The sequence below is a fragment of the Cyprinus carpio genome, chromosome A15 (assembly GCF_018340385.1).
Source record: "Cyprinus carpio isolate SPL01 chromosome A15, ASM1834038v1, whole genome shotgun sequence".
Lineage (NCBI taxonomy): Eukaryota > Metazoa > Chordata > Actinopteri > Cypriniformes > Cyprinidae > Cyprinus > Cyprinus carpio.
In genome coordinates this window covers 2,669,273-2,695,467 of record NC_056586.1, presented here as the reverse complement: position 1 = coordinate 2,695,467, position 26,195 = coordinate 2,669,273, and the positions used below count along the sequence as shown (strand labels likewise).

At 38.6% G+C, this 26,195-nt stretch overlaps 1 protein-coding gene across 1 annotated transcript; it reads left to right on the top strand.

Moving 5' to 3' along the window:
- cux1b (cut-like homeobox 1b) lies at positions 1-21,159 on the top strand. Its single transcript, XM_042770796.1, has 23 exons — positions 1-230; positions 2,693-2,803; positions 3,421-3,468; positions 3,643-3,721; positions 6,533-6,670; positions 6,902-7,025; positions 9,103-9,179; positions 9,506-9,572; positions 10,490-10,538; positions 10,918-11,022; positions 12,554-12,742; positions 13,849-13,907; positions 14,243-14,291; positions 14,367-14,463; positions 16,049-16,176; positions 17,568-17,631; positions 17,755-17,867; positions 17,956-18,072; positions 19,143-19,226; positions 19,333-19,370; positions 20,213-20,312; positions 20,424-20,488; positions 20,616-21,159. The coding sequence occupies exons 1-23, from the start codon at positions 165-167 to the stop codon at positions 20,665-20,667; spliced, it is 2,019 nt and encodes a 672-aa protein (XP_042626730.1). The 5' UTR covers positions 1-164; the 3' UTR covers positions 20,668-21,159.
- The last annotated feature ends 5,036 nt before the right edge of the window (positions 21,160-26,195 follow it).

The following is a 26,195-nucleotide window of genomic DNA, read 5'->3' as shown; positions in this document are numbered from 1 at the left end:
GTACATACTTTAATCGTACGAATGTTTTTATTTATGCACAAACGTTGTGAGGTTTGAATCGGCTCCACGGGCCGCCGGGCGCCGCCTGCTGACGGAGCGCGCCGCGCGCGTCCGGTTCTCCGGTAGGAAGCAGCGACGGTTGCCTGCCTTCGTGTTAACCGAAGATGGCGGTTTCCAGCGCGGCGTCGGTGTGTCGTTACTGGACGCGCTTTGACTTGCAGCAGCTGCAGGTCAGTGACTCTCTGGTACATATTAACGTGTGTTTGGCTGCTGAACAGATCGGCTTCGTTGATCGATTAGCCGCTGCGATGTAAACATTGTGCGAAGCAGTCACGGACAGCTCAGAACAGACATCAACTTCCGTCTGATGCTACACACAAATGTGCTTGTTAACAGTTTGAATAATCTGACCTAAAGATCCTGACTTCGCTGTGGTCAAATCTCAGTAATTTATCAGGCTAACGTCAGCTAGTCATGAGCTAGCCAGTCGAGTTAGCCCTCAGCTGTGATGATGTTCACAGTCACCAGATGACCAAATCGCTTTCACTGAGTTAAGTTTGCAACGACTTAAGAAATGTTTTGAGCAAATTATTATTTTATAATTTACTTTTTGTTGTTGTTGTTTATTATGCCGTGTAAATCACTTTGGTCGAGTTTAAATGTTCTATATAAATAAAGGAAATAGATGTCAATCATCACAATTTCGTCACACATCATGATAGGTAAAAACTGATAGCCTGAATGCACTGTAAGTCGCTTTGGATAAAAGCGTCTGCTAAATGCATAGCATTTTTTAGCATCTAAACGAACTTGTCACGACTTTTCATTGTCTACGCGGTTGTGGAATAGAAAATATACAACTTTAGTTCAAACTGTGAATGGATTGTTTTGCAAGCAACCGCAGCTTCAAAAACAAGTACAATATTATTTATTATCAGTTCTTTAATATCAATAAATGAGTCTGCAGCATAGTAAACTGAAACCACACGGACTGGTAGAGCAAAAACAGAAGTTATTTGACAAAAAGCGGGAGGCACACACTATCCTGCGTGCAGAATAGTTGGAAAAGGAGCTTTAATATAGCCACACGTTTATCATAAAATAAACTCGAGCCATATGTATCTGCTGTTAGTTTTGCTGCTTGTTTAATGATTTATGCATTCTAAAAATACTTTACAAAATTCGTCCCCTTCACCTTCTCCCACACTTCCTCTACATCTCTACATCTCTACATCTCTGTTGGTGTTGGTCTGTTTACATCACCAGCGCTCGGATTACAGCGTCACGTGTCTACATGTTAAACCAGTGAGGGAGAGGAGGGAACGCTAAACTACGCTACAGCTCTTCTAGTATTGCACTGATTGACAGTGTCAGCAGTATAATGGAAAAAACAACAACCATACATGCAAAGGAAAGTTGCTTGTTAGGGTTTCCCCCAAAAACCAAAAATGCAACCCATGATTTTTTTTAACCCGACTTGACTTAAAAAAGAAGCCTAAAGTCGAGTAAAATAGATGATTTTTTTTTTCTTTTTTATGCATGTCTTTTTTTTTACGAAGAGGCAAGAAAGACCATGCCTCCTCAAAAAATTGGATTACAGAATAAACCACAGTACAAAGACAAATATTATGAAATATGACATAAAATTGTATACGTCACTTATCGGCACAAAGACCCCAGGGTTCGGCAGGTCCTTAAAAATCAAAAAAGTTTTATTATGCTATAAAAAGTCTTCAATGTTATAAGAAAAAGTAGTACTTTTTCTTAATTTAAAGGTACATGTAGGACCTGCCACTAGAGGGCGCACTACCAAAACAATAACAATCACGTGGTGTGATGACGCTAAGAAGGAGCGTGGAATGATGGGATTTGTTGTCTTCTACCCAACCGCTGACGGCCATCAATCAGACGGAAAGATAAATCATGGATTTAATTGATTACTGTTTAGTCAGATGATATGAAAACCATTACCACTTGTTCAACAAATATATACACTCGTGTACATTCAAACTCAATAATTGGGCATACAAAGCAAACGCGAGTTCAACGATTTGCGCGAGTAGATTACATACAAAGTCAATCAGACTATGGATCAGATGCGTCCTCGCGCGGGTCTAGAGACACGATGTCCCGCGTTTGGCGTGTATGCCCCATCATCCTAATCTTGTTGATCGTTATAATAGCATACGTTTTCTGTAAAGATACGAATCAAAACAACTCACCTGTCGAGTAAAACACAAGCATCTTTTTCTAGTTGAAGTTTGTCGCGAAGCTCTCTCCATCTAGAAAATGCAATGCACAGTTTAGAATGGGAATTTTCTCATGATTTACAAGCAGTTGAAAACATTAGAGAGATTGTTAGGTAATCAGCTGGACAAAATATATAACACTAGCCTAGTGGTTTTTGGATATTTTACTGCAAATATCTTACAAATTGTACCTTTAAGAGGTCTTAAATTTGGGTATGGAAAAGCATGTATTTTGTTTTAAAAAATAGAATTATTACATTGTTAATGAAAAAAAATATAAACACAGAATTGTGTTGGTGGTTGTTTTCTTGAAAGTGTATATAAAGTTTATTCATTTAACCTGAAAAATGTGCTAACAGCAAGTGTAACTGGAACAGAATTTACATTAAAAAAATAAACAATTCTATCAGATGTGAAGTGAGTTGTGTCTGGTTGTGTTTCAGAGGGAGCTGGACAGCACCGCCACGCTCCTGGCCAGCCGACAGGATGACAGCGAGCAGTCCAGGAAGAAACTCATCGACCAGAGCCGTGACTTTAAGAAGAACACGCCAGAGGTGCACTTCCTGTTGTGTGTGTCCTCTTTCATTTAGGTGTCTGGCTCCGGGATACGCTCCTCGTCTGGCAGCAGATGCTGAAGGATGTTTGCTTTTAATTGTGTGCAAATATTTAGACATTAGAACTGGAATGATAAAAACAATTACAAATCCCAATTAAATGAAACTAGAGATGGGCTGGAGAACCTCAGGACTCCAGAATTTGGAAGTGACAGCAATGCATGACTTATATAGAAGTTATAATGTGAAGTAATGAAGCTTAAGTGGCATGTTATGTTCATCTGTGTGGTGGTAGCATCAGTCATATGTTAATGAACAAAATCGAGGTCGGCATAATGAATGTGTTTGAGTTTTTGTGACACCCAACAAGGAGAATATCAGCATCTTGGGCTGCTGGTGGGCCGTTGTCTGTCAGTCAGTACTTGAAGAGGGTTTCTGAGAGATACGCTGATGCTCTGTGTGTGTGTGTGTGTGTGTGTGTGTGTGTGACTGAAGCACACTGAAGTGTCCGTAATATTTGTTCCTGAAGCTTTTCGAGTGTCAGGTCGTGTTTTTTCTGCATGCATGCTTCCTGTCTGACGAACAGTCCTTGTGTTCTTTATGTGTGTCTGATGTAGGATCTGAGGAAGCTCGTGGCTCCGCTGCTGAAGAGTTTTCAGGCCGAGGTGAGTTTTTCTCCCGAGCCGTGGAAGAAGAAAACCAGCAGCTGAATGACTTTAAAGTACCGCAGAAAAACACCACACACTAGCACAGTCATGTTTGAGGCACCATCAGGTGCTAGTTTGTGTTTGAAACAAGTGTTGGTGTGGATGATGTTTGCTCATCTGTGTCTCTTCTAGATTGATGCGTTGAGTAAGAGGAGTAAAGAGTCAGAGACGGCCTTTCTGAACGTCTATAAACGACTGATCGATGTGCCGGGTAAGTCTGTGTGTCACAATCCTATGAGCTGCGTGATTAAAACATCACAGTCCTCAAATAACACAAAGAACATTATTTTGTCTGTTTGGTGAAATGCGATGCGTTTACACGGTTTGACCCCTGAACTGTCATCCCATTTTTGAAAATTCACGAGAAAGAGCATTATCCAGACTTATGAATTATTATAATTCATGAATGCTTTTGAATACAGACCTAAGGTTGGACTTATTTAATAAAATGAAAATATTAAAAAGTTATAGAGGTTTAAGTTTACTGTAAAGAAAATGTATTGTACTGTTTTTCTTATATTTTATATAAAATAAATATTAAAGAAAATAGTTAAAAATACAAAATTGCTACAAAATTAAAGCCATAAGTCTACGTAAGTTGATATAAAAAAAGATTGAGGTTCATATGCAGTTTTGTTCAGGCATTATACCAGAAACAGCCATTTTTTTTTTGACGCATTTCTGTCACAAATCTGTCAGTTTCTCTCACAATATTATATCTTTCACAAAATAACCACCAAATATGGAAACTTGAGACTTAGACCTTTCCAAAGATATTTGGATATTTAGATATTTTGTCAAGATTATAAAAAGTTTTGATTCTAAAAACTGTAATACATTTTGTAATATGACACCGCCGCTAAAGGGGAGGAGACTGCTAAAAGAATTTGAAATACCATTTCTATGGTATCGAAATGTCCGATTTTAAAATGGTTTTCACAGGATAAATTTTGAGATTTTAAACTTTCAAATGGTATATAACTTCTGATGATTACTGAAAGGTGAGATCAGGAAAAAGGCAACAGAATAAAGACTCTTTGTGACTCCTGTTGTGATGTAGAGTTGTCATAGACTGTTGGTGCACTCTTGTCATTAATTAATCTATTACTGTTCCTACATAATTTGTAACAAAATAAAATGGTAAAATATCTATTTAGGAGTCTTAGACCTTTCCGATCTTATATAGAGTTTTCAATGATTATATTAGGATTTAATTGTACTATAGTGAAGTAAACTTAGGCGTCCCGTATACAGGACGGTGACAGTTAAGGGGTTAAGGTTAAAAAAATATATATTTTCCACATACTGTACATTATTGTTTCTCCTCTATGCCCCGCCTTTCTGTAACGCATCTATTTTTACAAAACTCATCGTACTGAAAAGCAAGGTGTGCTCTGATTGGTCAGCTATCCATTGCGTTGTGATTGGTCGAGTACCTCAAGCGTGTGACGGAAATGTTACGCCCCTTACCAGGTTCAGGAAACAGTCCTCCGTAAAATGTGCTGCATACATCTGAATATTTGGGTTGAACTGTTCAGGAACAGTGTTGTAAATAAAACTTAACCACTGATTTCTGGTTGTGTTCTCTATTGGCGGCGAGAATCAAAGTTAAGCTTTCTTTCTTTGCGTGAACATTTGGACGGTGTTATGCAAATATTCCCACACAGTGACGTACAGATGTGGGGGCGTGTTAGAACGAGCCGTTTTAGGATTCAGGTGTGGATGAGCGTTCACTTTTATAAAGAATATCTTTGGGTTTGAGACTTTAGTCTTTGAGACTTTACGGATCTTCTGTGTGCAGGAACAGCTTTTAACTCTCCAAAGACAAAGGAAAACACGAAACCGCATCATATGACCCCTTTAAACTGTATAAGAAAAGCCCTAATTATCATTTTAACAGGTCTTTAAGGGATAGTTCACCCAAAAAGGAAATTCTGTCATCATTTACCCACCCTCATGTCGTTCCAAACCTGTATGAGTTAAACACAAAAGAAGATATTTTGAAAGATTTTGGTATCCGATCAGTTGATGGGCCAAGCGATAAAAAAATAAATAAAACCACCTCGAGATTGAAGTAATTATAATGGAGATTAAACTCATTAAATTTCAAGGAAAATGTAGAAATAAAATGTAGAGAATTAAATCATTAAATTTTGAGAATAAACTCATTTACTTCAGAGAAAAAAGCTTTACTTGGTGTAAATAGCACATCGCTAAAAATGCTGCTGTCACTTAGTGTAAATAGAATATATCACCATTTTCACTTAGAGTAAATAGCATCCGATGTGATGTGATGAAAAAAGGAAGAAGAGCGGATTCGAACTCTGGTCGACCGCATCAAATGCTACATCCACGAGCATTACGTTCTACCACCTGCGCCGCTGCAGACGCTGATTAACTTCGTCTTACCAGATAAAATGGACATGACACGGGTGTGTTCATTCTCAACATTTAATTTCACCTTGTTTTTCTTGAAATTAAACGATTTTGTTTCTCTAAACACAATGACTATTCTCGAAATTCAGTGATTTAATTTTCAATTTTATTTAGAAATTTTTCTTGAAATCGAACGAGTTTAATCTCGCATTATGACTTCAATATCGAGATGACTTTTACTCGTTAGTGTTTATATTGTAATGTGCTGTAGATGGTTGTAAGATGCATCTTCTATCTCCCTCATTAGTTTGAATGAGCGGGTGGAAGTAGTATAGCATAGACATTTCAAAATAAGAGTCCCAATGTGTTTCAGGTTAGTTTATAATTAATCTTGCATTATGCATAAAATATTTTCTGGTTATTATTGATTATAATTCAACGTAAAAGACTAAGAACATTAATTAACATTAAGTAGATTTTTCTCTTTCTTTAGAAACATTATTATTGTATCATGTCATAAGAACCTGTGTTGATCAGGTTTTTGAGGGCTTTCCTGAAGGCAGTGTTAACTGTGGCCGTCTCTTTATCTTGTGTGCGTGTGTGTGTGTGTGTGTGTGTGTGTGTGTGTGTGTGTGTGTGTGTGCAGATCCGGTGCCGGCGTTGGAGTTGTCGCAGCAGCTGCATCTCAAGGTCCAGAGGATGCATGATATAGATACAGAGAACCAGAAGTTGCGCGAGACGCTCGAGGAGTACAACAAAGAGTTTGCTGAGGTCAAGAACCAGGGTAAGACACACACACAAACTCATAACACTGCCAACATCCTGTCATCTTTTCTCCATGACGTAGCAGAGGTGAGGTCAGGCTGAGACTCAGATGGCCACTGACCGTTCATGAAAATATCAGTATTGTACTCATTCTGGAACAGGCTCCACTTCACCTGGCTGAGAATCAGAGGAGTGTGTTAGCACAGGTTCTGTGTGTGTGTGTTCACTGAAACTTGCCTTGTGTCTGTAGAGGTGACCATTAAAACACTAAAGGAGAAGATCAGAGAGTATGAGCAGAGCGTGAGGAACCAGGCAGAGAATCTGGCCTTGGAGAAACACCAACAGATTCATAAAGACTATGCGGAGAAAGAGAGGTCAGTACCCGTCGTGCTCCATCTCTTCTTTATAAAAAGAGCAGGTCACATGGTATTTGAAAGTGTCCTAATATTGTATTGGAGTGTAATTTTCTCAGAATATACATTTAATATTAGAGTCATTTGCCAGTGATTTTGAAACGATTCATTCCCAGCAAGTTCGGAGCAAACCCCTCCCTTCCTCAAGCCTACTCTGCTCTGATTGGTCAGCTGGACAAGCCTGCTGTGATTGGCACAGAGAGGAGTCCTTGAGCCAGTTAGCCAGCGCTTCCATTGACAAAACACCTTTAAAGGATTAGTTCACTTTCAAATTAATATTTCCTGATAATTTACTCACCCCCATGTCATCCAAGATGTTTATGTATTTCTTTCTTCAGTCAAAAAGAAATAAAGGTTTTTGATGAAAACATTCCAGGATTTTTTTCCATATAATGTACTTCAATGGACTCCAAACGGTTGAAGGTCAAAATTACAGTTTCAGTGCAGCTTCAAATGGCTATAAATGATACCATACAATGAATAAGGGTCTTATCTAGCGAAACGATTGGTCATTAAAATAAAAATAAATAAATGTATATGCTTTATAAACACTTTTCTCTCACTTCTCCGACTGTCAAAACCGGAAACTAACCGGAAGTAGTTTGTCCAGAACAGAGTCCAGAACAGAGAGTTGCAATAAAGCAAAAAAGGTCCAGTTGCTGATCGCGTAAAGGGCAAAGTATATTTCAGCCGTCCGCACAACATCGGCATTACGTTATTTTCATCACCCGTGCACCCCGTGGTACTGCGCATGTGTCGAGCTCATCCGTCCTCGCTCATCTACGGTTTAGTATACTTTTGAAAGCTGTGCGGACGTGGCCGTGTGCGAGACGGAAAGGAACGCTGAATGTGAAGTGTACCCGGGTCATCCTACACACACGTGACTGACCGCTCGCTCACACCAGCAGGAGGAGGAGGGTCAGTGTTACTCTCTACACTGCTCTCAGTCTGAGCGATTCCCTCTCTTTCAGTCTCTGAGGAGACATGGAAAACACAGAGGTTTTGAAACCTTGACATTTTCAAATTGCGGTATACCTTGAAACCAGTAATCGGCCCATGCCTAGTCCACATCATTAATTTGTAATTCTGAAGGTCTTTAAATATTTAATTTTCAACCCTGATCAAACTCACGGGCCAGTTGTTTAATAGTAAACCCATCGGACTTTGGCCATCGGATTTGATCAAATCTTGAAAATGGGTTGTTCAAAAGAAAAAAAGGATTAGAATTCGGATTAGATCACAAAATCCCATCTCAGTTTTGATCTGGATTAAATCCTCAGTTTGTGTTGTTCAACACGTTTTTGTAAGATTGGGATACTTTTGATCCAAAAAAAAAAAACCTGATTATTCTGATCCCAGGAGAAGGGTGGATTTCAGGATCAAAAAATTTAATAAAACTTTAAAACTGGTCCAAAAAATACAACATTTGTAATGTAATATATCCCTAAATCCCTAAACAGCTGTCAATATCAAACAAAAATATTGCATTTAATTTTTTTTTTAAATCACTTATTGTAAACTACATTGGCACAATCATCAGAGATGAACCAGTCAAAAGTAGTTTTTGTGTAAATGCAATGAAAAACTAGAATTCAAAATATTGGCTTTTTCTTTTTTTTTTTTTTTTTTATCAGCATGTCCCTTTACGGGCTCCGTAGAGCATTTTTTTTTTTAAATCTGAAAAAGTGTGTATCTGGATCAGGGTGATCCAATCCAATTTTGCTTTGAAAAAACAGCACACGTAAAATGCTTACCTGATCCTGGATAGCAAACAAAACCATGTGATCATTCTGATCCAGATTAAACTTTTTGGACAACTGGCCCTGCCTGTAATTTTCAGGTCTGATTAGTTTGTTAATCTGTGTTTGATCAGGGCTGGAGATTTAAAGATCCCTGATTTCAATAATGTTAGCTTTATGTAATTATTGGAGTCTGATTTCACAAATGACTCGTCATGGGTTTGGATCCTGTTCTTTTCCCTCTGTGTCCTATTGTTATTTGTCACGGTGAGTAAAGTATCTCTCATCTGTTCGAACAGGAAGTTCCAGGAGTCGCATGAGTCTTTGGTTGGTAAACTACAGGAAGCTGAACTGAAAGCCCAGACCCTGCAGACAGGTACCTGCTGCTTTCACCCGTCCGTCTTTCTTTAAAAGAGCAACACACTCAGTTTTAATTCGTTTGGTTCCTGATGCTGCAGCAGTCACGTGGGTGTCATTGTGTTTTCTGATGTTTCAGACACGCTGAGCTTCAATGGAGATTCAGTTCCATCATTCAGTGTGTGCAGATGTCACCTTTAGTTAGAAAATCCAATCTGTATTTGATTTTTGAGTGAATTATTAATTCCTCCATGTACTGGTGAACAGAAGGGTGTGTGCTGGAGGTTATGTTATATATTTTATATTATAATATTGATCATTATATGTTGTCGTGTGTCTTTGCAGCACTTGAACGAACTCAGACTGAGCTTTTTGACCTGAAAACCAAGTATGATGAAGAGTCGACTGCAAAGTAAGTGTGTTTGTGTTAAACAACTTCATATGAGGATCATCATTCACTTTTATTTATCAGTCAATTTATTATGAATCTCTCTTGTGATAAACCCCTCCCTGTTCAACTAGCTTCTGATTATTGAGTTGATTACTTACGTTGCACACTACCGTTCAGTAGTTTTGGGTCAGAGATTTACTTAATGTTTTATTAATACTTTTATTTAGCAAGAATACTTAATAAAGTGATCAAAAATGACAGTGAAGGCATTTACCTTGTTTCAAATAAATGCTGATCTTTCTATTCATCAAAGAATAAAGAAAAATGCATACAGTTTCACAAAAATATTCAACTGTTTACAATTTTCATAAGAATGAAATATTTCTTGAGCGCCAAATCAGCATATTAGAAAAAACCGGGAAAGTAAGTATGGATGAAATAATGAACGGAATTGAAGTTAACCATGAAGATGACTTTTATTCTCCCAGTCAAAATGCTTAGGTTGTTAATGCTGCCAAATGCTGTTTATCAATGGTTAAATAGTGTACAGTATACTTAAGATGAATGTGACGTGCAGATCTAAAGTTGATTTGGCCACTTCTAAATAAAGAGTCAGTCTGGTCCATTAATGTCGAGGCATATTCAGTGTAAAGGTCAACCATAACTTATTCAAGCAAGGAGAAGAACAGAGTCCAGATCACATCCATCACAAGGAGACATTCACAGATGAATGCATCAAATTATTTCCTTCCACAAGAGTTCTTGCTTATAGTGACATGATTAGATCTTCATGGTCATTGTCATCATATGTACACAGATGCGCTAAGAGTGTGTGCTGCATTAATACAGTGTGAAGGCATAATGAGCATCGAGGCACATGGAATTCATCTCTGCATTTGTACACATGAGTAATAATGGTGACTTTATTTGGTTCTCAGGGCTGATGAGATTGACATGGTGATGACTGATCTGGAGCGAGCCAATCAGGTACAGATTCATTCCCATTATAAAGCTAAATTACAAGTTTTTTCCTTCTCCTGATTATGCATTTTTATATTGAAAATAATACATAAATTGTTAAAATGTTAAAAAGAACGTTGAAAGGGTTAGTTCACCAAAAAACGAATTCTGAGATTATCATCATTTACTCATCGTCATGTCCTTCCAAACACTTAGAAATATCGTTTTGAAATTTTGGTTGTGTAGACTTTCAGTAGAAAGACTACAGGTTTCATCTTAATTTGTGTTTCAAAGATTAAGCAAAGTTTTATGGGTTTGGAAACGATGTAAGGTTGAGTGAATGATGACAGAATGTCCGCTGGAAGATGTTGGCGTTGTTAACTCTGTTGATGTTGTTCTGCTGCAGAGAGCAGAAGCTGCTGAGAGGGAGCTGGAAGCTCTGAGAGAGCAGCTCGCGTCAGTCAACAAATCATCCCAACCTCCGACACGGATCGACTCGACTCCGTACACGGTACCAGCTCTGCACTGCTGTTTTGTGTCTTGTAGAGCTAGTTGGTATTCTGGATCTCCTTCAGTATGGTTTCTTGAAATAAACTAAACCTCTGCTAAAATCATATGAACCACTGATATAATCACATATGCTATATATAAACACTGCGGTTTACATAAAATCATAAGGTTTGTGTCAACAGAGTAAACTTCTTTTTTAAGACAACACTGGACAACTGTAAAAAACAGCAAATAAATAAATAATAATAATAATAATAATAGTAATACTTGCCTAACTAATATAGGCAAAATCTTATTGTGAACAGTTAGTCGTAAAATAAGAGCAAGGAAAGAAATTACAAACAATACAACAGTTCAGTACAGTAGAACAAATAAATGTAACCCTTGACACAAAACCAGTCTCTGGGGTATATTTGTAGCAACAGCCAACAATACATTCTATGAGTCAAAATTATTGATTTTTCTTTTATGCCAAAAATCATTAGGATATTAAGTAAAGATCATGTTCCATGAAGATATTTTGTAAATGTCCTACTGTAAATATATCAAAGCTTAATTTTTTATTAGTAAGATGCATTGCTAAGAACTTCATTTGGAAAACGTTAAAGGCGTTTTTCTCAATATTTAGATTTTTTTGCTCCCTCAGATTCCAGATTTTCAAATAGTTGTATCTCAGACAAATATTGTCCTCCTAACAAACCATACATCAATGGAGAGATTATTTATTCAGCTTATAAAGCTTGATGTATAAATCTCAATTTTGAAAAACTGACCCTTATAACTGGTTTTGTGGTCCGAGGTTACAACACAACAGAAGTTTTGAAGTAAAAAATGCTACAGAAATTGAATGACCAAATGTAAAAAGAAAACACTGCATAGTCTTAACATACATTTTTATTAAAGCTGCCTAAGTTATATATTTATCAAACATTTGAAAATTAAACAAAGCCGAAGTGAACAAAAATAGCAAAGTAGTCCTCACATGCTGTGTTTGTCACAAAGAGATTACAGTAATGTGCGTACGGCAGTTACAGAGTGTGTATGAATGTGTTAAAAAATAAATAAAAAGCAACAGCTGTCTTGTCCATGTTAATGAGCTGTAATAAACTAACATTAATTCAGTCTCGAGTTTGAACCAATGTGGTTTGAAACAAGGATGTGTGACAGTTTCTATGGTTGGGGGAAACTAGCTAGTTAATTTCTCCAAAGATGCATCATACTGTGGTGGTTATGCAGTGAGTTGCGTAGTTGTCTTAGCTTTGTTCGTAGCTTTTTTTTTTCATAGCTTTGTTCGTGTCATCTTTCTTAGAGACGTAAGCGTTACACAGCTCTAATTCTGACTCTAACTGTGACTCTGGCTAACGTTAATGTTGGTCCACGTTTACCTCATTCATCCGCAGCCCATCAGTAATGCACAGAATTCCTCTGTTCCCTACTTCTACATGTGTGTGTGAGAGAGATCGGACACATCCAGCTCTGTGTGTGTGTGTGTTTATATGGTGCTCAGTGTCTTGTGTGTGTGTGTTAAGCAGGATGAGAGTGGCGAGCTGGTGCCGCGCTCGAGTGTGGAGGCAGAGCTCAGTGCGAAGGAGCGTGAGATGCTCCAGCTGGTGGAGGACGTCCAGAGACTGCAGGCCAGCCTCTCCACGCTCCGAGAGAGCTCAGCCGCTCAGATCAGCCAGCTGCAGCAGCAGCTCAAGAGCCAGACCGACACACTCCAGGTAGAGTTAACACGTTACGTTAAGGCCCTGATATACTCAAAACGAAGTTCTTTTTCGTTCTTCGGACCAATGGCAGTACGAAGGTGTTTAGCACCCGGAACGAACTTTTCTGGAAAGTTTGCTTTGGCAAGCCATTTCGGATTTTTTTCAAAATGACGTCACATCAGTTCGTGCTTCAATTTCGCTCGAAGTATATTGGGGCCTTTACTCTTGACTTTCAAGTCTAGTGCTTATTGTAGCTGAAGCTGCTTCAGAGTTTGATGTGTAAGTTCTGCAGTTGTTATGACCACAGAAATAAACTGGGTGCTCGTCCAAATAAAGGCACAGAATGTGAGCAGCTGTACAGAAAACAGAAGGAATGAGTAGGAAAATGCACTGCGACCTGACTAATGTCATAACAGTTGAGCTTATCACGTTTATTAATGAAATTGTATTAAAATATTTCCTTTTCTTGTATAACTATACTAGTATTTTATTCATACTACACAACTGCACACTTACAAATCATAGCTTATTATTAGTTGAAAAGGTTTTTTTTTTTTTTTTTCATTAAATCCAGTGCATGCTGTGACCGTTCACAAATTCAGATGCAGTAACTGTCATGTGAACAACTGGTCTGTACACATTACCACTCCAGAGCACCTCATGGACCTTAAGTGTGAAAAGCACAGAAGTAGTTTTTTTTAAGATGATAATATGAGATTCAGTGGCTCTTACTGATTTGTTAAAAGAGATTCAGAATGATTGCTTGTGAGACAATTAACCAATTGATTTAACAGAGGTAGAGCTACAGTCATTTGATGGAGTATTTAAGTACATCTTGTGCTTACAGATTGCAGACTTATGTCTACTTGTGCAACCAGTTCTGCCAAGCACAGATCAGTTTATGTGGGTTGAACAATGAGCACAAATGGTTTCCAGTAGTCATGCTGGGCTTTTGCATTGGCTAACAGTCACAGAAATGATGCATAGTGATCAACAAGAAAAAGGGAGGTTGTGGGGGATTGATTAAAATAGTGTGCAGATCAACTTCTAAATGCCATTGCTGTTGTAATGCACAGTATGCATCAGACAGTCTGATCTTATTCGTCTTTTCATTTGTCCAGCATCTGGAGGAGAAGCTGCAGACACAAGCAGACTACGAGGAGGTTAAGAAAGAGCTCAGGTAAGAGAGGTTCCAGCATGCTTTTACTTAAAAGCACACAGAAATAAAATTATACTTAATTTTAACACAATTGTAAGTCGTGACTTATTTATTTAATCGAAGCACTGTCACCTTCTTCACCTGTTATGAGTTTGAATCGTTAAAGAGATCGTGAATGTTTTTTTTTTTTTGGGCTGCTCTGCTGCTCTTTTTACCATCGAGGCACGTTTTTGACGTGTGTTTAGTTGTTACTGAATTTCAAATACAGGGTACATCTCTGAATATCGTGTTGTTTTATTTCATCATGGCTGAAGTAAGGCTGCCACATTTTTATTGGCTCTGTTTTATACTGACAGCATCCTGAAGTCGATGGAGTTTGGGCCGTGTGACCGCTCCACAGCACAGGTAAACAGTAGTTTTGTGTTTTTGTTTTGAGTGTGTGATTTGTTGGCGTTGATCTGATGTGATTGTCTCTCACAGGACTCATCTAAACCGTTAGAGGTGTTGCTGCTGGAGAAGAACCGCAGCCTGCAGTCTGAGAGCGCGTCCCTGCGCATCGCTAACTCTGAGCTCAGCAGTGAGTCCGAAATACCAACACCTCAAACAATACTCATTTCAATAACATTTCAGATCAGCAGTTAAATCTGACATGAACTGGTATCAGCGTTTCTTACCATCAAATAATGTAAATTAAAAAACTCTTGTGCAGCAAGTAGTGACATAGCCATTCAATATCAACATCAAAAGCTGTCATTTATAATATTTAATAACTGCAAGTTACCAGATGGTTTTAATTTATCATTGATTAACAGCAATTACAGAACAAGATTAATCTTACAGCAGAAATCACATCAAATCATTCTAATAATCTGCCTTTATTTAATGAAATAAGTGATGTGTCTGCCTTTGACATCAGATTGAGAGATTTCATTATTTAAATTGTTATAACATTGATATAAATTTATTTGCATGCAATACAAATGATAAAATTACTAGAAAAAACATTCAGGGTGTAGATTTTTATGTGATGATTGATTCTGTCGATGCAATATCTGTGTTGCAAATATGGAGCACAAAAGCAGTCTTAAGTCTCTGGGGTATATTTGTAGCAATAACCAAAAATACATTGTATGGGTCAAAATTATACATTTCTCTTTAATGCCAAAAATCATTAGGATATTAAGTAAAGATCATGTTCCATGAAGATATTTAGTTAATTTCCTACCATAAATATATCAAAACTTAATTTTTGATTAGTAATGTGAATTACTAAGAACTTCATTTGGACAACTTTAAAGATGATTTTCTCAATATTTAGATTTTTTTTGCACCCTCAGATTCCAGATTTTCAAATAGTTGTATCTCAGACAAATATTGTCCTCCTAACAAACCATACATCAATGGAGAGATTATTTATTCAGCTTTCAGATGATGCATACATCTCAATTTCGAAAAATTGACACTTAAGACTGGTTTTGTGCTCCAGGGTCACACATCAGTACTTGTACACACACTTAGTCCTTTGTGGCTTAAAGGGATAGTTCACCCAAAAATAAGATTCTGGTATCAATTACCCTCATTTCATTCCAAACTTAAAAGTCTCATTCATCTTTGAAACACAAATGAAGTTATTTTGAATGAAACCTGAGATATTTCTGCCCCTGAAATATCTGTTCAACCAGCTGTCGGTCAGACCGAGAGAGCTGATGGAGAGATGACATCATCTGCTAGTGAATAAAGGTCAAGCTAAATTATTATCATGAGTTGATGATTCAGTTATGATCGATGATACGATTTGCATCTGTAGGGGAACTTTCAAGCTTCCATACAGATGGGATCACTTTATATGATGAACAGATTTAATTTAGGCTTTATTCATATAAAAACACATTTAACATTTAATTTAGGTTTTACATATAAACATTGATCAATGCAGATACATAAAGCGCATCAAATATGATAAACAGAAGCTCAAATGTTAGTGCTTGAGGTTTATCAAATGCAGTTAAGCTGCCACTGATCATGTTTTGGTCTGCTGTATGTTTTCTTTAATCATTCAATTCCATTAATCGACATTTAAAGGCATAATTCATCCAAAAAGTACAATTTGGGAGCATGTGATTTGTCTGAGGACTTATGTTTGTGTGTGTGTGTGTGTTTAGGCCGCTGTGCGTCTCTACAGCTGGAGTTCTCCGCAGCAGTGAAGACCAGCGCTGAACAGAAAGAGCTCATCCTCAAACTGGAGCAGGATCTCAGCACCATCCAGACAATGTCACGACCCGACGCTGAGGTCAGACACGAGCATGCGCTGCAGACCGATGACCGTCACTTTCACATTTATGCAGTAGCCAAAAGCTGTACATTTTATCAGCTCTTTTTTTGGGAATCATTCCATAAACTCATGATAATAATTTAGCTTTGCTTCGTCTACTAGCAGATGATGTCATCACTCCATCTGCTCTCTCCGACAGCTTTCTATTCCCTTTTTAATTAAAATGGGGGTTTGGGAGGGGGGGGGGCATTAATTTAGACTCAGGAAATAAGTGTTGCTTTAATTTTTTTAACATGCTGAATTATCCGTATTAATTGAAGAAATGAACATCATTTTTCCCAGCCCTAAAAAAATACTGACAAAGAAATTGATTTGGCAGTGAATGTGGAAATGATGGATACACCAGCATTCAAAGGTTTGGGGTCAGTAAGATATTTAGCTTTTGGCTCGGAGTCATGACATGAGAAATCAAGTTTTTCTTAATCTTTTGACATATAAGATGTCATCGTGCAAGTTTCATAGATTAAAATGTCATCCTCAGTACAAAAAAAAAAGCTTTTAACCAAACCAATAAAACCCATTAAAATCACCACGCTACACACACACACACACACACACGTGGTAATTATAATTGGTTTTATTGGTTTTGTGTGTGTGCAAAAAGCTTGATTAACATTATAAGTGAACCTATAGGAACATGAAAATAAAAAATAAATGTAAAAAGTTAAAAGAAATAGTAATACTTTTAGGATGAATCAAATCGATGTGGCAGTAAAGATGTTCCTTTGAAATTTCCAAAAAATATTGGGCAGCACAACTGTTTTCAAATGTTCAGCAAATCAGTATATTATTATGATTTCTGAAGATCATGTGACACTGAAGACTGGAGTAATGATGCTGAAAATACAGCTTTGATCACAGGAATAAATTTCATAACAAAAAATAACAAAAAAAAAACACAATAATTATAATAATAATAATACAAAAAAAACTACTTTTTTAGCAAACAAAAAAAACAAAAAAAACATACCTCAAAAAAAAACGTTAAAAATACTAGTGACTTCAAACTTTTTAATGGTAGTGTACTAAGTGATATGTAATGTAACCAAAATCACTGACTTCCTGCTGAAGTCTTGACCAGCGACCAGTTTTTTTTCTGAAGAATGAAGTCGATCACTGAAAAGGCACTTAGTAACTTGATCTGAGTGTGAAGCCTGCTGATGCACACTTCGTAGGAGGAGTAAAAAAAACCTGTATGTAAATCTGTTCCAAATGGCAGCTGTGTGGGATCACAGTATTCTGCATGGACTGACGACTAAACTGATCCAGATGACACAAGACACAGTTACACACAAGTACAAAAGGCATCTTGACACACATCACAATAATCTGTGATTGTTTCCATCTAGGGTGCAGACAGCAGCACAGTGATCGTCCCTGAGCCCATTAAAGAGGCCACTGCTCTGTTCACAGGTAAACTAAAGAACTCGTGCTCATGAGCGCAGGATGACCATATAATGCTCATGTACACATGATACAGACGAGTCGTGAGATGCTCATACAGCCGTTACTCTGTGTGTGTGTGTGTGTGTTGAGGTGTGGCCGGCTCTCCTCAGACGGATCTTCCTCAGGCTCAGATGGACTCTATGCTGTCCATCATCTCCAGTCAGAGGGAGAGGTTTCGCTCGCGTAACCAGGAGCTGGAGGCCGTGAGTGCACTTCACTGTGATGACTCCTGATGCTCAGAGGAAGAGAGGCTGAATGTGCCGTGTTTTTGTTGTTGTTGATGTCCTTCAGGCAAACAGCTCCCTGCAGCAGACCTTACAGACTCTTCAGAGCCAGCTGGACAGTCTGCGGGCCGACAACATCAAGCTCTACGAGAAGATCAAGTTTCTGCAGAGCTACCCAAACAAAGTAAGTCACGTCACGGCGAGTCGACCATCACCTCGCTCCGGTGTGGAGGACCAATAAACAAGGACATTTTATCACTGAGGTGAAGTGGTCTGTAGTGGCTAGGGGTGTGCGATATTGACCAAAACACTGTGTCTCAATGATTTTCCTGAGATAAAACACAAATTAAATCAGTATCAACAAACAAAAACAAAATCCATCTCTGCTCTGCTGAAGTGGCACAGAAGCTGCATCTGAAGTGGTGTTTTGTTAGGACTGTATTTACTGATTAATTCTGCTCAGAGGTGGCATGAATGCATTTAGTCTGCAATTACAGTTGTTTAAATAACGCTGTGAGACTTAAAATAAATAAATATTCAAACATTTTAAATATACTTCAAATATGAAACTAAAACCGCCAAAAGCTGGCGGCATGTCACTGTGCTAATGAATGAGTCATTCATTAAAACAATTCAGATTCATTCAGGAACTTTATGAATGAGTCGCTGAATCACTGACTTACCTGATTCATTAAAAAACACTATTCGTTCAGAAATTAAACCCTGGTTCACAACGTGGATTTGTCTGGAATTATTTTCCTTGGTGAAATTGAGCAAAAATAGACAATATTGTGTCTAAAATGCAGCGAATTTAATATTAACTTGTTCATAAAATCAATGTCACATTTTCAGTCATGCTGATATTTGAAAAAAGAAAGAAAAAATACAATCTTATCTGTGAGATAACTATACCATATAGAAATATAAGACAAAACATCATACAGGGGCAAAATTCATATCTTGAATTATTTCAGGGTCATTCTAACAGCTTTGTACTTGGCTCTCAAGACGGTTTTTGCACAGTGACACATTTGGTGTCAGCTCACACATTTTTAAAATAACAATTATGGTATAATCATACATGAAACATATCGCACACCTCTAGAAGTGCCATGAATGTTGATGGTCTGAATATGGACAATTGTAATTAGATCTCAAACATCAGTTATGTTCAGGGCATGAATGAGACTGTAGGTCATATTACAGTAGATGACGAACACTAAAGACTGACGTGTGTGTGTGTGTGTGTATTAGGCTGGAGACAGTGATGATACAGTGATGCGTTACTCGTCTCAGTATGAGGAGAGACTCGACCCCTTCGCCTCCTTCAGCAAAAGGGTGATCATCTGAACATATTCAAATGTCATTTTTGGACTTGTTTGTTGGTTTTGTTCACTCAGGTTTGTTTAGTAGTGATGTGTTTATAATGTGACTTTCTCTTCAGGAGCGTCAGCGGAGATATCAGAGCCTCAGCCCGTGGGACAATCACATGATAACTCAGCAATGTAAAACCAGTAGCTGACACACTCTTGATCTCAGTGTCTCAGAGCAGCTCAGTTCACAGTAAATGCTGCTGTCACTCACATGAGATTGCAGCAATAGCAAACCATCAGCTGATCCAATCAAGTCCCGCCCTACATGTTTTTCACTTGGATATATTGCACAATAGGAATGTATGCCGAATTTAAGGCCTCCGTGTGGTTTTCCACCAAAAGAGAAACTCTGTGGTTTAAATTTCTGAAAGCGTCAAAATTACAACAGCCCTAAATATTACTATCGTAATTATTACATTAAAAGTATTCTTTTTATACTCATTTTTTAGTGTATAGTGTAATGTACTTCTTTTATTGGTTTAATTGATTTAAAATCTGCTCACGCTCAGGTCATCCGAGATTAGGATGAGTTTGTTTCTTCATCAGGTTTGTAGAAATGTGTCACTGCATCAGTGTCTCAGCAATGGATGCTCTGGAGTGAATGGGTGCCGTCAGAATGAGAGTCCAACCAGCTGATAAAAACATCACAATAATCCACAAGTGGTATTCTTCTCAAGACATTAACTGATGGATTGGATTACTTGTGGATTATTGTGATGTTTTTATCAGCTGTTTGGACTCTCATTCTGACGGCACCCATTCACTCCAGAGCACCCATTGATGAGACACTGATGCAATGCTACATTTCTACAAACCTGATGAAGAAACAAACTCAGGCTTGAGGGTGAGTAAACTTTGTTTTTCAGCACTTTTATGTTGTTAAGGTTATAAATCCCCCAGTAACTCCTGATGTTTTGTCGTTTCCCTCCCCTTTCGCTGTCTGTGCTGATGCTCTGTGCTTCTGTTTCAGGGTCGTGTGATCCTGTCCAATAAGACGGCCAGAACTGTGGCGTTCTTCTACACGCTGATGCTGCACTGCCTCGTCTTCCTGGTGTGTGACCTGAGCATCAGTTTAAACTCATGTTGACCTGTTCTGATCCGCTGAGCTGTTTGAAGTGTTTTAACTGTGTGTGTGTGTGTGTGTGTGTGTGTGTGTGATCAGGTGCTGTATAAAGTCGCCTGGAGTGAGAGTATCGGTCGGGACTGTGCTGCATTTTGTGCAAAGAAGTGAGTGTTTTTACTCTGAGTTTCCTGAATGAGCTTTGATGGAATGAGCCTCTGGTTTTGAAACGCTATGTGTTCACATACACCATGTGTGTTTCTGATTCACACTTCTTCCTCTTTCTTCCCACAGGTACTCAGACCACCTGCACCGTTTCCACGAGGATGGAGACACGTGGCAGTAGCAGCTTCTATCCACTAGAGAGAGCTGTTCACATCAATCATACTTTTATGACGTGACAGTCGTAGATCGTCATTGAATTACTGGTACAACAGGTTAGTTAGGGAATATACTGGGTTAAATATTAAATTGACAGGAGGTTTAAAGGTGTGATGCTGTTAATTTACATAACGAGATATTCTGCAGGTCATGCACATTTTCCATTTCACTTCAATGAAATCAGTCGGCTCTAACATCTGTGACATCTGTCCAGGGGTGATGTGTTGCTCTAGCATACATGATTCTAACGCTTTACAGAGAGACAAATCAGTGATAATGGTTTATTTAACCTTGTGCCAGATACTTCAACACAAAGCATCTGACAATATTTGTATCCCTTTATTTTGTATATTTAACTGTTGAGACTTTAGTCTCTTGATATTAAATTTAAGCTTTTAGGGAACATGTGTTTTTCTTTATTATGAGGTTAAGGTATTAATAAAACTGCCTTTCAGAAGTTTGGAGTCGGTAAGATTTTTTAATGTTTGTTCTGCTCAACAAGGCTGCATTTATTTGATTAACAATAGAGAAAAAACTGATATATTATTAAAGTTTCAAACAGCTGTTTTCTATGTGAATCTCTGTTAAAGTGTAATGTATTTTCTGTGATGTGCAGCTGTATTTTCAGCATCATTACTCCAGTCTTCAGTGTCACATGATCTTCAGAAATCTATGGAAGCAGATTAGTTTCAAATATAATTCACGCAAATAAAAACACGATTCACACACATGCGTAGACAATTTCACATGCATGAAACCTAATTCACGTACACACAAAAAAAATTCACGTGCGTGAAAAAAATATATATATTCACAAAAAGCAATTTACACGCGCAAAATAAAATTATATATTCATAAAATACATTTCACAAATGCAAAACACAAAATTCGTAGATATACAACTGTGCACAAAAACCTCTGAATGTTTAAAATGTCGAGTCGAGTGTCTGGATGTACAAATCGTCATTTACTACGAATCCACTTGGATTTGTGTGTGTGTGTTTTTGAGACTTTCCTGGCAGAGCTCTCTTCCCACGTGGGTCTGTCGTACTCTTTAGCCAATCAGATGCGAGCTTACCATTTCAACCAATCATATCATAAGCCACTGAGAGTGCATTCAAGGAGCACGATTCTGCGCACATTTTGCGCAATATGGATTAATTAGAACGGAAATTAAGCCTTTACATCAGTAATCCCATAGACAGTAAAAAAAATGGACACAGCGACCCAATTGGAACTCAACTGAGACAAGTGAAGCCCATTTTTAGCGATTTTTAGAACTTCCGTTTCTGACGCGCAGACTCAAACTAAGGCTTGATGACGTCAGCAACCTGTCTGACAGATGTAAATCTTCTAGTAGCTGTAGCGTGCAAACTGCCATCGTTAATCTTGCAGAGACGGCGAGCTTGAGCGGGGAGTTCTTTGGCGTGAGTGAGCAGGAGTAAGTATTCTGATTAATTATTTGTATAGTATTTTTAAAATGTAACGCCAGGGCTTCTATGGGCTTCTCTCTTGACGTCTCCCCGAATTGCCTGCAAGCTTCTGAATGCACTCTCGGTGGCTTATGATATGATTGGTTGAATGGTAAGCTCGCATCTGATTGGCTAAAGAGTACGACAGACCCACGTGGGAAGAGAGCTCTGTCAGGAAAGTCTCAAAAACACACACACACAAAAATCGAGTGGATTCGTAGTAAATGACGATTTGTACATTCAGACACTCGTACATTTTAAAACATTCAGAGGTTTTTGTGCACAGTTGTATATCTACGAATTGTGTTTTGCATTTGTGAAATGTATTTTATGAATATATAATTTTATTTTGCGCGTGTGAATTGCTTTTTGTGAATATATATTTTTTTTTCATGCGCGTGAATTTTTTTTGTGTGTACGTGAATTAGGTTTCATGCATGTGAAATTGTCTACGCATGTGTGAATCGTGTTTTTTGCATTAATTATATTTGAAACTAATCTGCTTCCATAGAAATCATTCTAATATGATGATTTGCTGCTCAAGAAACATTTCTGATTATTATCAATTAAAAAGAACAGCGTTTATTTTAAATATAAGTCTTTTGTAACATCACTGTCACTTTTGATCAATTTAGTGCATCCTTACTAAAAAGTATTGTTTGTTTTTTTCCCCAAACAAAACACACTGACTCCGAGCTGAACCAGTAATTGGAGATATTTCCACATTTTCTTTACACTCGTTCAGAGGAGCGTCTGTGGGGTGACTTTAAATACATGAAATGTGTGAAAATGGCGTGAAGTACTGCACTCTGAAAGCACCATCTGATGAACCTAATTATTAATAAATGAACTGCTTCCTGTGGACTGCTGTACAGAGAACATCTCTGGACATACACTGATGATGCTCGAGCAGTGGGCTTTGCTCATGGCTTCGTTGTTTTGTGTTTTCATTGTGGAAGCAGACGTTAAAGGCTCATTTTGTGATGAATAATTAGTGAGAAACAAAGCCGTCTCCTCCATCGGTCTGTAGACATCCAGCGGGGTGTTGTGTGCTTGAATAATTCATCTAACGGCTCTTAATGAGTCCAAACCCTCGGCAGTTCACTCTGCTCTACATGAGTGTGCAGTGCTTTTCCAGAACCAGCCAGATCTGTCCATGAGATCCATTAGCACACACACGGTCTGGGTTCTTCTCCAGATGCTTTTTGTGCAGTTTTATTGTGTTCTTCATCTGAGAGAGACGTGACGGTAATGGCTTTCAGTGTGTTTCAGAAAGCACTTCTTTAGTGAAGCTGCAGCATCAGTGCGGCTCCTCGTTTCATTTGACCCGCGCGACCTCTGCTCCTGCGTTTCCCAGCATGCTGTCAGCATCGATGCGTCGTCACTTTGGCCTGCCTGATTTCCTGTGACATCGTCTGTTGGAGGTCTCAGCCCATGTGACCAGACTCGGCCAATCAGAGTGTCCGATGCAGCGATGCGAGAGACTTTGATCTTCACTACAGCTGCTCCAAATGAATCTGAATGCACTGGCTGCTCTTGTGCTTCGTGCTTGCCTGAAGACTCACAGTCCACGTTTTCTGGCATGATTCACAGATCTTCTGTTATTCGACATGGCTGTCTGGTTTAGGAAATGAATCTCACAGAACACATTTCTCATGAGCATGTACAGTAAACGGCTGGAGGATGGACAGCACACTGGCAGTGTTTTGTGTGCTTTCATTTCATCAGCAGTCGACACCACATGTTGCCAACTACTTTATTTTTTAAAGCAAGTAGCAGATGTGTGTTTGAGACGCTGAGGACGTTACCATTGAAACCGGTTGTTGTTTGATGAGAATAACCAACGTTCATCTAGAGTTAAAACTCTCATGAAGTGGATTCTCTCTCCTCCCACAGTCCTTTGAGGCTCGTGAGCGTTTAGTGACACAGTGTGTGTGTTGTGATGTTCAGCGTCCTTGTGTATAAAAAAATGCAAACAGCAGAGGTGGGACAAAGTACACAACTCTATTACTTGAGTGAAAGTACAGATACTGCTGCTCAAATATTACTCCATCTACAAGTGAAAGATAGACCACAGTTATTAACTTCTTATTTACTGAATTGTTGTAAATAAATATCACCATTTGCAACTGGTCAGTTAAAAAAAATGCGTGGGAAAAATCTCCTCATGTAATCTACAAGAGTGATTTTGCATATAGGCTGTCTACTATATATATATATATATTAGAGAAGTAATAAATCACAAAACTGACTTTCAAAGCTGCTACATGGTAATGACATTCTACTTCGAGGACCACAACAGAAATGTAGTGGAGAGAAAAGTGTGATATTTGTCTTTTCAGATGTAGCGAAGTTAAATACATTAACAAAAACAAAAATATAAATAGTACTCAAGTAAAGTAGAGATACTCAAAGAGTGTACTTAAGTAGAGTACTCAAGTAAATGTACTTCATTACTGTGCACCTGAAATCCAAGACAGACTGTGATGTAATATTTATGTGAGATATCTGTATATCTGATTGGTTTGGACAGAAGACTGCATGATATTAAGGCTGTTTTTCACATCGAGCTCATTTGAGCACTCCAAGAAGAAGAGAGAAAAAAGATCTCAGACACCTGTAAACGAACCCACTGATGAACCATACTCAGTTTGTTTTTGGGGTTTGATTGAGTCCACTGGATCCTTTTTAGCGTAGTTTAACTGAACTGAGTTTGGTTTCATTTCAAGTGTACTAAATGTGAAAATGCTCTTAAAGCATTTAGGTTAGGGTGACCGTATTTTAGTTTTCCAGAAAGAGGACAGTGGGTGGGGCGGAGCAGGGGCTACATCGAGGTTACATCGACTAAGATATAAACAACAATCTTTGCTGATACATGAACAGAAGCAATGGCTGTACATAAACTGAAAACACAAGTATAGTATGCAGTATGCAGTACACACAAGCTAGTATTTCATAGCGTCTCCATGAACATACAGCAGCAGTGTGTTTCGCTTTCATGTGATCTGATCCTAGTGAGCTTTTCAGCTTGATGGAGGAGGAGGAGGAGGATGCTCTGAAATCACCTTCACTCAATGGTGACCAAGTGACGTGGCCCATTTAAGGACCAATCCGGAAACCCCCGCGCCGCGTGCCCTTTAAGAGCAGTCTGCATTGCCTGGAGAATAGATGTGCGCGCGTTGTAATGTATTCAGTCTCTATCCTGTTCCACTTATGGATCATACAGCGATGCGATGCGCTGGAGTCCTCCACAAACCCTCCGTCGATGGATCTGGAAGAAGTGTAACAGCACTGGCATCAGATGCAGTGACCCGCTTTTAGCGGAGGTGAGATGTGCATCAGGGGCTCGCGCGCTCGCGCGTCCTGAATGGAACGGCCCCTCGCTCTCATATGATCATTGTGCGCCGCTTTACCTACATGCACGCGTTCGCTTGTGTTTATCTGTGTTAAAGGCACTCGGCATGTGCGGTTGACTGATGATTAAACGTAATATGGGTCACAGCCGCTGGGTCAGTGTTGGTCATCAGTGTTTGTATCGATGCAAGCGCGCGCGCGGTGTGTGTGTGTTATTGATTCAGGGCCTCGTGCACCGGCTTCATTCACCAAGAGATTCACAGCATCATGTATCACCCACCAAATAACAGAGAACCTGAAATAACCTAGATGATGCATGAGTGTGCGCACATGCATAAACACACAGCTGTAACAGAGGACGCGCACAGGGTGGCCCTACAATAAACCCATCACAAAAACGAGGACGCTTAACAGCATCGAGAATTTTGGATTAATATGGTATTAACGGTACAATGAAAACGTGTAAATTGAGATGCTGTAAATGGTTACTGTTCCCCCTCACTTGTTAGTTTTGTTGCAGTTCACTTAAAAAAGGGGGGTTGACAATAACTTATTCCATAGATGATACTAATAAATGCCATAGTCTCTTAAAATAATAGGAGCACAGAGGAAATGCAGTGTTAGGAGAAGAATGATACAAGAATTATCAAACTATTTAGGGTGAATT

Coding starts and splice junctions, on each gene's coding strand:
- cux1b (XM_042770796.1), top strand. CDS start 165: ATGGCGGTTTCCAGCGCGGCGTCGGTGTGTCGTTACTGGACGCGCTTT. Junction 3,722..6,532: donor ACGACTGATCGATGTGCCGG/GTAAGTCTGTGT, acceptor GTGTGTGTGCAG/ATCCGGTGCCGGCGTTGGAG. Junction 17,868..17,955: donor GTAACCAGGAGCTGGAGGCC/GTGAGTGCACTT, acceptor GATGTCCTTCAG/GCAAACAGCTCCCTGCAGCA.